Here is a 13,345-nt window from a genome sequence, read left to right as displayed (position 1 = left end):
GCACCTTCTGGGTGAAGTCTCCCCGGCCCTTCTGCGTTCCACGTGCGTGGCGCCCCCTGGCGGTCCGTCGGTGCAGGCAGCTCAGAGTGGGCGGAAGGACCTTGGACAGGGTTGCCTGCCCCCACCTCCCACCCCACCCCACCCCCCTGGGCTCGGGCAGCGCGGGGGCCAAAGCCGTGGGCGGCTGAGGGCACGTGCGGCTGACATCGTCCGGCTGAACAAAGGGACCTCCAGCCGGGGAGGCCGGAGCCCTGCCCCATTCGCTTTGCGGTCGCCTTGGACTTGCAGCCTCACCTTGGGCCACTTCCAGCCATGAAGCTCCTTTTGCTGACTCTGGCTGCACTGCTGCTCTTGTCCCAGCTCACACCAGGTAACCTGGACCTGGGTGGGCTGCAGACCCTGGGCTCGGGCAGCGCGGGGGCCAAAGCCGTGGGCGGCTGAGGGCACGTGCGGCTGACATCGTCCGGCTGAACAAAGGGACCTCCAGCCGGGGAGGCCGGAGCCCTGCCCCATTCGCTTTGCGGTCGCCTTGGACTTGCAGCCTCACCTTGGGCCACTTCCAGCCATGAAGCTCCTTTTGCTGACTCTGGCTGCACTGCTGCTCTTGTCCCAGCTCACACCAGGTAACCTGGACCTCTTCGGGGAGGGGCAGGGTGTGGAAACCGAGGCCTGGTCCCGGAATCCCCAGGCCCGGAGGGTGGGCTGCCGGGCCTCGGGAGCTCCCCTTTTGGAAGCACGTAGAAGAGGCGGCCTCTCCCGCAGCAGGTGCCAGAGCTGAGCTGCCCTCCACGACATCAGAGCTTCTGGCTCAGCCACCCGGTCCATCTCTGCTCTCTCGGGAAGCAGGTGCAGGTGGCCTTGCGCGGGAGAAAGAACGGAAGGGGGAGCAGGAAGGAGAGGGCAGGCGTGGACCTTTTACAAAATAGTCCCCAGAATGATCTAGGCTTTGTAAAAATCACATACACTGTTGCTGCCTCAGTGCCAGACTCTGAGTGGGACGCCAGGACCACAGAGACGAATGACAATGGCCCTGGGGGACACAATGAAGGGCATGTACAACCCAGAGTGACATGAGCTGTGACAGAGGGAGTCTAGGGATCTGAGGTGCCCATGGAAGGGACCATCCCAGCGTGAGGGCCAGGAGAGTCCTCCTGACCGGGATACCCTGAGTCCTGAAAAGTATGTGGAGATTAGAAGGGGAAGGAGAAGAGAAGGAAGTAGGAAGGGTGTCCCAGGCAGAAATCAGCTCATGCAAAGAAAGGTCCAGCTGTGGGAGAGAGCATGGCACCTTCAGAAAACTGGCGCACAATTGAGTGAGTTAGGGGCATGGCGAGGGGAAAACTGAGGAAGCATTCAAGGTCCAGGTCTTGATGGGCCTTGACTACCAGGTGAGGGAGCCGTGGGAAGACTAACCGGATTCGGGCCGTGGTCAGACTTGCCCATCCCACCGCCCGCAGCCTCGCTCTCCATCCCTCCTGCTCGGCTGGCTGAAGCTTCTGCCCACACCAGGGCTTCCACCTAACATTCCCGCAGGGTCAGAATGCATGAATTTCCTCCACCAAGCTGACCTCAGCCCTTGTATCTGCCTGGCGCAGATGCCTGACCCACCACTCACCACAGGGTAGAACCCGGGTCAGAACGCCCCCCCACTTACTAACTGCGTGACCTCCAGCAAGGGGCTCTGAGGCTCAGCGTGTCAGTTTCCTCATCTCGACCTGCTACAACAATAGCGTTTGTAGTGGTATCCGATGGAGAGAAGACAAGGAACACACGGAAATGGGGGTGTGCAAAATCATACATCTTTATTTTATATGATTTTCACTAGTTCCCTGGAAATTTATTATACTAAAATAATAAAAACACTCATCATCTATGTGGTTACTCAGTGGACAGTTTATATAAGAAAGACAGAATGAATGCTTGGTGATTTTCCTGTATGTGTGAACCCGCAAGATAACTATTTCTTTTTCTATCATCCCCCAAATGTGACAAAATAGTTTTTAATATATTTGATGAATTTTCATTCATTGCAATCTTTATTCCTGCGGAAATTCAAATTGTCCCGTCTTTGGCTTGTGGTAGCCTTATTTTACATATATCCCTGCTAGTCTGGGATCGTTTCCTTGCGATAAAGTCCAGCTTACAGACACCGCAAGAGACGCACTTGCGGTCTGACGGAGTTAGACATACCAATTTGGCACAGCAAAGGAGGGAAACGTGGGGCAAAAGAAGGAACAGATAAGGTTTTATAGGCTTAAGGAGAGGGACAGAGTTTAGGTAAAATGTAAATGAAGTTATGTGTTTTGTTTCAAGTTTTTATTTAAACTGTAGTTAACTTACAGTGTAATATTACTTTCAGGAGTAGAATTTAGTGATTCATCACTTACTTACAACACCCAGGGCTCATCACAAGTGCCCTCCATAATGCCCATCACGCAGTTAGCCCGTCTCCCCCACCTCCCCTCCAGCAACCCTCACTTTGTTCTCTATAGTTAAAAGTCTCTTATGGTTTGTTTCCTTCTCCCTCTTTTTTTTTTCCATCCCCTGTGTTCATCTGTTTTGTTTCCTAAATTCCACATATGAGTGAAATCATAGGTATTTGTTTCTCTGTGAAGCAGTGTTGGGTAGTTTCATGTGTAAAGGGATTAACATCAGGCCAAGGCTGAGAAATGGATTCAGGGTTCCATTTCCATGGAAAGTACAAAATTAAGAGCGATGTGGAACTTCGTATCTAAGACCCCTTCTCTGACACTCCGTCCTTGGCTCTGAAATCAAGGATACTTTTCTGTATTGGAAGACTGGCTCCTCAGAAAAGAATGTAATGTTCCAGTCCTGCCCGTATGATTTCAAATACAAAGTTTCAGAAGGATGTGACTTAAGATTTTGTCCTTTTGTTAAGTGACAAAAGGAGGTTCACTGGTTCATAAGTGGTTACCTGGTGTGACAAGACATTCTAGGCTCATCTTGTACAATTCCTGCCCCAGGTCTTGAGCTCCCCATTTCTTCAAGAAGCTCTGATTTTTTTTTTTAAGTAGGAAAATGGTATTTCACAACCGTGATCTAGGTACTAGAGATAGTCCTATAAATTAGTCCTTCATTCCAAGTCATTTTAGTAGACAGAGCTGGGTGGGAAAATGAACACATTGAATACATATAAAATATCTCGTGAATTCATATTAATACTTCCTATTCAAAGTGATCTTGATTAGACATGATAGGACGTGGGAATATCCAGGAAAAGCCACCAGAGGCAAACTCATGGGTCCCAGAGATCAGACTATATTGTTCACTCAACAAATACTTTGGTTTGCTTTGGTTGCTTACGCGGATATATTCACACACACACACACACACACACACACACACACACACACACCAGGAAGGTTTCTGGGAAATGCGAATGTGGCAGGCATTACCAACAATTCCACATGTGGCTCCTTCAGATGGCAGGATGATATCCAATGCCAGTTGGTGATGGACAATGGTTTTCTGGAACTCCTAGAATTGGCAAAAGACTATGGTAGTATTTTTAGGGACATTGTCAGCAGCTCTGATGACTTCACGAATGATCACATGGAAAACTCAGGAGCTGCACTGAACTTCTCCAGTGCCCTCAGGACTGTTTCTCTAGAAATTGCCATAGCATAGAAGCTACTCCCAGGGCTAGTAAGCCCATCTAGCTTGATTCCAAGTTTTTCAGCTTCTTCACACAATTCTTTTCATCACCACGTGAGACCACTGAGTTCAAAAGCAAGCGTTCGGACTCCTGAAAAGGCAATAAATTGTTCCAACTTAATCCAATTGTACAGGAAGAAAAGGAAAAAGAGCTGGACAAGATATCGTGGCCTTCCACAATTTGCTGAGGGGGAGAAAACAGTAAACTTTGGACCCACAAACAAATTATGAGTCACTTAGGCTCTTCAGGGCCTTCTGTCAGTTTAGCAAGTTTTAATTTTAACTTACGGTGAGTTCTAAGTTTTCTGAGGGTTGAGAATGATAAAGATGGCATGATTTTTTGCAAAATTGCCATTCCTTAATTAAAGCCCCAGTAAAAAAGAGCACCTTAGTCATGACAAAGGTAAATAGGCTTTCCCAAATAGGAAAGACAAATGACAATTGTTTTTAGTCACAAGAAACACAGTTGCTTTCTGGCAAGGAGAAGCATCTAGCCCTCCACAGAAAAGGCAGATGGTAGTGAGTACAGATTCCAATTCTCGAGATTTAGCTAGCTGGATAGAGTCCCTGAGACAGTGGCTCCTTTTCGTGTCCCACTTTTTTTTTTTTAAGATTTTATTTATTTATTGGACAGAGACAGAGACAGCCAGTGAAAGAGGGAACACAAGCAGGGGGAGTGGGAGAGGAAGAAGCAGGCTCATAGCGGAGGAGCGATGTGGGGCCTCGATCCCGTAACGCCGGGATCACGCCCTGAGCCGAAGGCAGATGCCTAACCGCTGTGCCACCCAGGCGCCCCTCGTGTCCCACTTTTACTGTTTTTCCAAGGGTTACAAGGCTGGCAAGTGGGACATACGCTGGAGCTACCCTCACTGATTGGTTAAAACTTCTCCACCAGTGTTGTCTTAGAATAGGTTATAAGTCGGGGCGCCTGGGTGGCTCAGTCGTTAAGCATCTGCCTTGGCTCAGGGCATGATCCCAGAGTCCTGAGATCGAGCCCCACATCAGGCTCCTCCGCTGGAACCCTGCTTCTTCCCCTCCCACTCACCCTGCCTGTGTTCCCTCTCTCGCTGGCTGTCTCTCTCTCTGTCAAATAAATTAATTAAAAATCTTAAAAAAAAAAAGAATAGGTTATAAGTTTTCCGGGCACCAGTTTCTGGACTCAGTCAGTGGAGCACGTGATTCTCAACGGGACTGTGAGTTCAAGTCCCACGTTGGGTGTAGAGATTTCTTTAAAAAGAGGAAGAAGAAGAAGATTTTATAGGTTTTCTTTACTGTGATGGGTCGAATTTTCTACCAAGCTCCATTTCCGACAGTCCAGAAACACCAGTTAGCCATCTTAGTGTCTCCATAACACATCAGATTTCTCTCAGTATATTTTTCCAGAACCTAGTTCTTGTGATGGCAGTTTGCTCAAGGTTCAAAAGAAGTTTTAAAAGATAATTTAAAAAAAAAACCAAACTCCTGGCCCATATATATATGTGTGTGTGTGTATATATATATATATATATATATATATACACATATATATACGACCATGTGTTAAAGATTTTTATTTAACTCATAATGAGAGAACAAGGCAGATTTTATAACTGGATCAAAGCATAAATAGAAACTGGCTTTGTTCCCCCCACAGTGCAGGGGAGGAGAGGGAGTCAACTGAAGCTCTGTACAACAGAATATACTTGCAAATGCAGAGAAATAGTCATTTTTGCCCTACTGTTATTTATCAACAGCTCATTGAGTTGTTGTCTAATCAAAATCAGATAACCCTGAAGACTGCGATCTACCCAGACCAAGGACTACTGCTATTCCCGGTCCTTATAGACCTTCTGGCTCTATGCCGTTTGGAGCTAGTTGATCTTTGTTGCGGCTGTCCTATGCATTGTAGGGTATTTAGCGGAACCCTTGGCCTCTCCCGACTAATTGACAATAGCACCTCTCCCCAGTTGCAGTAACCAAAAATGTCTTCACACATTTCATTGCCAAACATCCCCTCAGGAGCGAAATCACCCCCGTTGAGAACCCCAGCTCCAGAAGATGCCGTTTTCCACTGAAGCACAGATTTCCCCTGAGAGTGTCCCCTGTGTTGGTCAAAAGATCATCTCAAAGAAAGCTTACTCCTGATCATAAAATAAACCTGGTCAAAACCTACAGGAGAAAGAAGGAAATAATAAAGATTACAAATTCATGAAACTTACAATTAACTTGCAAATTAATGAAATAGAGAATAGTCATGGCTTGAAACTGCCCCCCCCAAAAATGGTTTGACACACACAGCTAGAGGTTCCAAGCTTCATTCGGCTGCCCGAGCCCCTGAAGACCTGAGTCAGAGCAGGCTTGGGCCTTTTCAGAACAGAGAAGCGTACAGGTCCTTGTTTGGCTCAGTAGAGAATTTCGTCTTTAACTGATCCAAAACTTGTGGTTGGAATACCAAAACTGTCCCAGATTCGTGTGCCTCTAGGTTGAGGTCGTGGGTGCCATCCCACCCCCAAAACTGTCAGAACACTTCTTTAAGGAGCTGTGTTTGCAAACCTTGCAATTTGTTGATTGGCCAAGATTCCAGGACAAGAAAGTCACCAAAAACAATATGGATGGGTTGCTGCCGAGGGGTTCCAGGGGAGGGGAGAATGGGGGTTACTCTTTGATGAGTCTAAGAGTTCCAGTCTTACAAGATGAAAAGAGTTAGGCGGGTGGCTGGTGATGATGGCTCTATATACACAAGGTGAATGTATTTAACACCACTGAGCTGTGCACTTAAAAATGCTTGAGGGGCGCCCAGCTGGCTCAGTCGGAGGAGCATGCTATCTTGATCTCAGGGTCATGGGTTTGAGCCCCACATTGGGTGTGGAGATTATGTAAATAAATAAACTTTAAAAAACTAAAATGCTTGAACTAGTAAGTTTTATGTTCTTCGTATTTTACCAGTTTTTAAAGGGGAAGGAAAGAAAAAGGAACCCAACAGTCAAAGGCAAGGGAGACTGAGGGCCCTCTCTCGCACCTGCTTTAATGCATCTTCTCAGGGCTGACACTGAGACTCCATTCTTCTTTCTTTTTTTGCATCAGGAGGCACCCAAAAATGCTGGAATCTTCATGGCAGATGCCGCCAGAAATGCTCCAGGAGAGAAAGGGTCTATATCTACTGCACAAATAATAAATTGTGCTGTGTGAAGCCCAAGTTCCAGCCAAGAGAACAGCTATGGCCATTTTAAGTTCTTTGAAGCCTGAAGCCATGAAAATGCAGATGGAGCTGCCCTGAGTCTGAGTCCAGTGGATTCCTAAATTCTATCAATAACCACGCGTGGCTGATCTCTGTGTGCGCCTCTGAGTCTACCCCAGCAGTTCTCAGGAATCCCCTTCCAGGAGACGTCAAAATATTTTCATAATAATAATAATAAGACAGTATTTGCCTTTTTCAGTCTCACTGTCTCACAAGTGTGCTGTGGAATCTTCTGGAATTTATGTGACATATGATGATATCATTGTTCCGTCAGCTAATGAAAAGTATGTTTATGTATCCTTATGTTTCTAGAATTCTTTAAGGTAGCAGACTTACAGCATGAGGGGGGTCATTTTCAGAGATTAACTCAGGTTGTTCTCGATAATTCTATTGTGCTCTTACTAGCCATCATTAGTTACATTATTAATCTCTGTAACCTCGTGATCATCTAATAATAAATCACTACTTTGAAATTCTCCAATTTTCCTTTGTACCTGCGTGCGAGCCCACAGAGAACCGAGAACACTTGTCATCTTGGTTTGCAAAGTTATATTAACAACCAGTACCGACTGGCTAACAGAGAAAAGGCTATGCTTTCCCTGAGTGAAAACAACACTTACTCTACAGTCTGTAGTTGTTTTAAATACAATTTCTAGCACACAATTGAAAAATATTAGAAGACATTCACAGAGGAAGGAAAATAGGATCCATAACCAAGAATGAAAATTGTCAATAGCAGCAAATCCAAACACGGCACAGGTGTTAGAATTCACAGACAACTTTAAAATAACTATTATAGGGGCGCCTGGGTGGCACAGCGGTTAAGCGTCTGCTTTCGGCTCAGGGCGTGATCCTGGCGTTATGGGATCGAGCCCCACAAGGCTCTTCCGCTATGAGCCTGCTTCTTCCCTCTCCCACTCCCCCTGCTTGTGTTCCCTCTCTCGCTGGCTGTCTCTATCTCTGTCAAATAAATAAAATATTTAAAAAAATAAAATAAAATAAAAAAATAAAATAACTATTATAAATACGTTAAAGAAATTAGAGGGAAAGATTGAAAGGATGAATAATTTAATCTAATACACAGGAAAAGAGTTTTTCTTTTTCTTTTTTTTTTAAGATTTTATTTATTTATTTGACAGAGACAGCCAGCGAAAGAGGGAACACAAGCAGGGGGAGTGGGAGAGGAAGAAGCAGGCTCCCAGCGGAGGAGCCCAATGTGGGGCTCAATCCCAGAACGCCGGGATCACGCCCTGAGCCGAGGGCAGACCCCTAACGACTGTGCCACCCAGGCGCCCCAAGAAAATACAGTTTTTCTATTGCTGCATAACAAATCACTCCAAACTTAATGCATTAAAATAACTATTCATTCATTCTCAGATTTCTGTATGTGAATTGAGCGGTTCTTCTCATATTCTCACCTGGGGTCACCCATATGACTGCCTCTCTGTCCATGTGACCTTTCCGTTTCAAGGAAGTTAACCTTGGCTTCTTACGTAGATAGCTCGGTCTAAGAGGGTAAGTCCCAATATGCAGGGTTTTCAAACTTCTGTTATCATGCTTTCTTAAATCCCATTGGCCAAAGCAATATTTGCTTTTTAATTTAAATTTTAGTTAGTTAACATACAACGCAATATTGGTTTCAGGAGAAGAATTCAGTGATTCATCACCTACATATAATACCCGGTACTCATCACAAGTGCCCTCCTTAATGCCCAACCCCATGTAGTCCATCCCCCCCAACCTCCCCTCCATCAACCCTCAGTCTGTTCTCTCTCATTAAGAGTCTCTTATGGTTTATTTCCCTCTCTCCTTTTTTTCCTTCCCCCTTCCCATATGTTCTCTGTTTTCTTTTTTACTTCCATATGAGTAGGATCATAAAGTATTTGTCTTTCTCTGACTTATTTCACTTAGCATAATACTCTAACTCCATCCACGTCATTGCAAATGGCAAGTTTTCATTGTTTTTGATGGCTGAGTAAATTCCATTGTGTATATACACAATATTCCATTGTATATACACAATATTCCGTAAATACAATTTATGTGTTTAAGTGGAGGACTGTCTGCTTTTCCTCCAATCTCTTTTACTTATTCATAAGTTCTGCTTCCTCAAACTATGCTTTACTCTAGCCCGCCTTCCACCACCCACCCCCCCTTCCAACTTGACTTTCTTTTTAAGATTTTGTTTGTTTATTTCAGAAAGAGAGACCACGTGCACAGGTGGGGGGAGGGGCAGGGGAGGAGAGAGAAGCAGACTCCCCACTGAGCAGGGAGTCCAACATGGGACTCAATCCCAGGACCCTGAGATCATGACCTGAGCTGACAGCAGAGTGTAAATGACTGAGCCACCCAGGCGCCCCCAACTTGCCTTTACTAAGGCATCTTTTCAGCTTCCACTCCAATTATAAACTGCTTATTCTCTGTATTTCCCAATTCTGTTCCCAATTTCTTGAGACAGAATCTGACTGATGCAGTTCATCTTGTCCCCACCCACCTCGTAGGTCACTGGCTAGCCTATAGGATTAGCTTGGCTTGGGGAGGTGCCACCCTCTTGTCCAGTCAACTGTGTCTGGGGCATGGGGGAGAGTGGTCTCCTGGTCTGCATATGACTGTCACTTCAGTCAAGGCTGTGAGCAGGGCTGCAAGAGTGGATATGGCTGGGTCAGGCAGTGTTCCCTGTATTCACATTTCCGTGTATCCCTGCTCTAAACTTCTGTAGGGAGCAATATGTCTGTTCTTCCTTTGTGAAACACCAGCCCCTATGTTTAGGGAGAAATAGACATCAATGAAACGTGGATCTTTCTGGTGGGATTCTGAGGAAGGGTACCTAGGCCCCTCTCTCTATCCCCTCATGAGGTCCCACTAATCTATTGGTGAGGGCTCGATATTCCCAAGGTCCTATTAGACGCAATGCTCCTTTTTATAAAAAAATACTTTGCAGTGCCCCCTTTCTGCCTTAAAATAAAATTCATAAATATCGCAACCTATCTACTCACATAATTGCAAGAAAAAAAATCAAATTAAGCCCAAACTATAATATAAAGGAGAAAAGAGACTATTTCAGAATAATATGCATTTTGATGTGTAAATACACTTAAAGACATAGTGAAAAACGTCAGATCTGGTACCTATACATAGCACTAGTGCAAGAGCTACAAATGCACACTCAGATGCATGCGCCATATGCCCCATTCAAATACCACCCCAAGTGTTTGCTATCTGTATCCCGACTTTCCAAAATGGTAAACAGCTTGGGTAAAGTTCTAACCAAAACAAAGTATAATCATTTCTTGATTTACACAGTAGTTTCATTCCAGAAAAATTCAATATGCAAAAAAAACAAAAACAAAAACAAAAAAAACCCTTGCAAAACAGCCTTACATTCTGGGCTCAGAGAATTATGAATGGGTTTCTCACCTACATGAATGTCTAGCAGGACATTTGAATTTTGTTTGGGAAATGGATCGATACTTCATTTTTCAGGTCAGTCACACACATTGCATGCCGTCTTGCATCCCGAGTCCCCAACCTGCTAAAATTCAGTAAGGACTCCATTAATTTTGACTATCAAAAGAGGGAAAAAGGCCGCCAGCAAATTCCAAAAATCACCCCTAGAGGGCAGTGTCTTCCCGTTGAGAATCATCCATCTGCCGTTAAGAGTCCTTTCCCGTGTGTCTCTGTGGGACGAATGGAGCTGCATCAGAAGCACAGATAACTTACCCAAATTTAACTAAGTGTGCTCAGAAGAAAAGAGACAAAGGGAGAAATGGGTTGTTTCAGGGTTTGGGGAGTTTTTTTCAAATTTTTTCTTACTTTTTTTTTTTGAATTTTTATTTGAGAGAGAGTTCGTCCCCTTGCATGTAGGGGGAGGGGCAGAGGGAGATAATCCTCAAGCTGAGTCCCTGCCGATCGCAGAGCTTGACACAGGCGCATTTCAAGACCCTGAGATCATGACCCTGAGATCATGACCTGAGCCACAGCCAAGAGTCGGACATTGTTAACCAACTGAACCACCCAGGCGCCCCCCCTTCTTACTTTTTAAATCAAAGCTTTGCCTTTCTGAACGTGGTAAAGAGTCATTCAGTGTGTACATCTTTGTATATGGCTTCTTTGCTTAACATAAAGTTTTTGAGATTAACTCATGTTGTGTGTATACGTATATTGTTATTGTTGTTTATTATTTATTGTTGTTAGTATTGTACAGCATGGATGTAATTCAATCTATCCAGTCACTTGCTGGACATTTGGGTTGTTTTCAGTTATGGGATATTAGAAATAAAGCTGCTATAAACATTAATAGAGAAGTCTTTATATATACACATATTTCTATTTAATTTTATAAGTAACTCATAAAAGTTACTTATCAACTGTTTTTCCAAAGGGGTTTTCCATGTTACATTCCCATCAGCAAGGTATTAGCATTCCAGTTGCTCCATATCTTCACCAACACTCACTTTGGTCCATTTTCTTTATTTTAATCATTCTGGTGGGTGTGTAATGGTATCCCACTATGGTTTTAATTTGCATTTCCCTAATGTCTAATGATTTTGAACATCTTTTCATGGGTTTATTGGCCATTTGTATACCTACTTTTGTAAAATGTCTAAAATACTTGCCCACTATATTATTAGATTGTCTTTTGCTTGCTGGTTTATAGAAGCTCTTCACATATTCTGGAAATGAGTCCTTTGTCAAATATATGTATTGCAAATATGAGCAATAGTAGTCCAAATAAACTGGAAGAATTCCTCTTGGAGCCAGTGGCTGTGTGCATGAGAGATGGGAACTGCCTCGATTCCCATGCAGGAAAAGCACACAGCAATGAAGGCATCCCACTGTGTTATGGGATTCCCCTCTGGAGAGATACTTCTTTTTCATAGAAGTGGCCCATCGTTAAAAGGTACTACATAGAAAATACAGTCCATGTTATCGTAATAGCACTGCATGGTAACAGATGAAAGTTACACTTGTTGTACACCTGAAACTAATGTAACATTTTGTATCAACTATACTCCAATGAAATACAAATAATAAGGGGTGTCTGGCTGGTTCAGTCCGTGAAGCAGGAAGCAGCGTGTGACTCTCGATCTCAGGATTGTGGGTTTGAGTCCCACATTGGGGTAGAAATTACTTAAAAAAAATAAAATCTTTTATAAATAAATAAAATACATGTTAAAAAAATAAGTCTATTTTTCAATTAAAAAAGAGAAGAAAAGAAATAGCCCCTACACATAACAAATAACTTCCTTTGGTGGATCACCAGAGAAACCTGATGTGTTCCACTGATGGAAGAAAGCTCACTCTGTATGTCAGTCTCCAGAAAGGTGCATTCCTGAGCCATTGTCAAGGATCATTTGGGCCACACGTGATTGTTGCCCAGCTCTCAGACTTCGAGGTGGCCCTGGTACGATAAGCAATTCCACTCAACACTCTGCCATGGAAAAGCCAGGTGGGGAAGGGAGCAGGGAGTCACCAAATCCTACCCCGAACCCCCTACACTACCTGTCTTCATCACCGCCTTGTTCTTTTCCTTTCTTGTAAGCCCGAAGGGATCCACCCGTCAGTGGAACAAAAACTCCTCTAATCTCTAATAGAAGAATTTCTACGAAAATGGATATAGTGTTCGCTTTGGTAGCACATATACTAAAATTGGAACGATACAGAGGAGATTGGTATGGCCCCTGCGCAAGGATGATGTACAAATTTGTGAAGTGTGACATATTTTTTGTCCAGTGTCAGGCTCCCTGCTCGGGAGCCTGCTTCTCCCTCTCCCTCTGGCCCTCCCCCCAGCTCGTGCACCCACTCTGTCTCTCTCTCTATCTAAAATGGATAAATAAGGGGCGCCTGGGTGGCTCAGTCTTTAAGCATCTGCCTTCGGCTCAGGGCATGATCCCAGAGTCCTGGGATCGAGTCCTGCATCAGGCTCCCTGCTCCACTGGGAGCCTGCTTCTTCCTCTCCCACTCCTCTTGCTTGTGTTCCCTCTCTCGCTGGCTGTTTCTCTCTCTGTCAAATAAATAAATAAAATCTTTAAAAAATAAAAATAGGGGCGCCTGGGTAGCGCATTCGTTAAGCGTCTGCCTTCGGCTCAGGGCGTGATCCCGGCGTTCCGGGATCGAGTCCCACATCGGGCTCTTCCGCTGGGAGCCTGCTTCTTCCTCTCCCACTCCCCCTGCTGTGTTCCCTCTCTTGCTGGCTGTCTCTCTGTCACATAAATAAATAAACTCTTAAAATAAAATAAAATAAAATGGATAAATAAAATCTTTTTTAAAGTGTATATATATGAACATAATATATATTATACATTAATATTATATATATGAATAGTATATACACTGTATATAATCGTATACACACACACACACACACAGGTTTGTAACTTTTAAAAAATATACAGGTATCTCTATCCTGAGAAAATATGTAACAAAAGCTAATGGGGGGAGGCGCCTGGCTGG

The 13,345-nt window shown here is 44.3% G+C and overlaps 1 protein-coding gene and 1 non-coding gene across 2 annotated transcripts; both read left to right on the top strand.

The window, feature by feature from the left end:
• Positions 1-383: 383 nt before the first annotated feature.
• Positions 384-7,365, top strand: DEFB123 (defensin beta 123). Its single transcript, XM_002918288.4, has 2 exons — positions 384-623; positions 6,739-7,365. The coding sequence occupies exons 1-2, from the start codon at positions 566-568 to the stop codon at positions 6,882-6,884; spliced, it is 204 nt and encodes a 67-aa protein (XP_002918334.1). The 5' UTR covers positions 384-565; the 3' UTR covers positions 6,885-7,365.
• Positions 7,366-12,511: 5,146 nt separating this feature from the next.
• On the top strand, positions 12,512-12,618 carry LOC117795871. The gene has a single exon (XR_004620019.1). It is a non-coding gene; the product is annotated as a U6 spliceosomal RNA (small nuclear RNA).
• The last annotated feature ends 727 nt before the right edge of the window (positions 12,619-13,345 follow it).

Source organism: Ailuropoda melanoleuca, chromosome 13 (assembly GCF_002007445.2).
Source record: "Ailuropoda melanoleuca isolate Jingjing chromosome 13, ASM200744v2, whole genome shotgun sequence".
Classification (NCBI taxonomy): domain Eukaryota; kingdom Metazoa; phylum Chordata; class Mammalia; order Carnivora; family Ursidae; genus Ailuropoda; species Ailuropoda melanoleuca.
The sequence above is the reverse complement of the archived record's forward strand: the minus strand, read 5'-3'. Positions and strand labels throughout refer to the sequence as shown.

Coding starts and splice junctions, on each gene's coding strand:
- DEFB123 (XM_002918288.4), top strand. CDS start 566: ATGAAGCTCCTTTTGCTGACTCTGGCTGCACTGCTGCTCTTGTCCCAG. Junction 624..6,738: donor CTTGTCCCAGCTCACACCAG/GTAACCTGGACC, acceptor TTTTTGCATCAG/GAGGCACCCAAAAATGCTGG.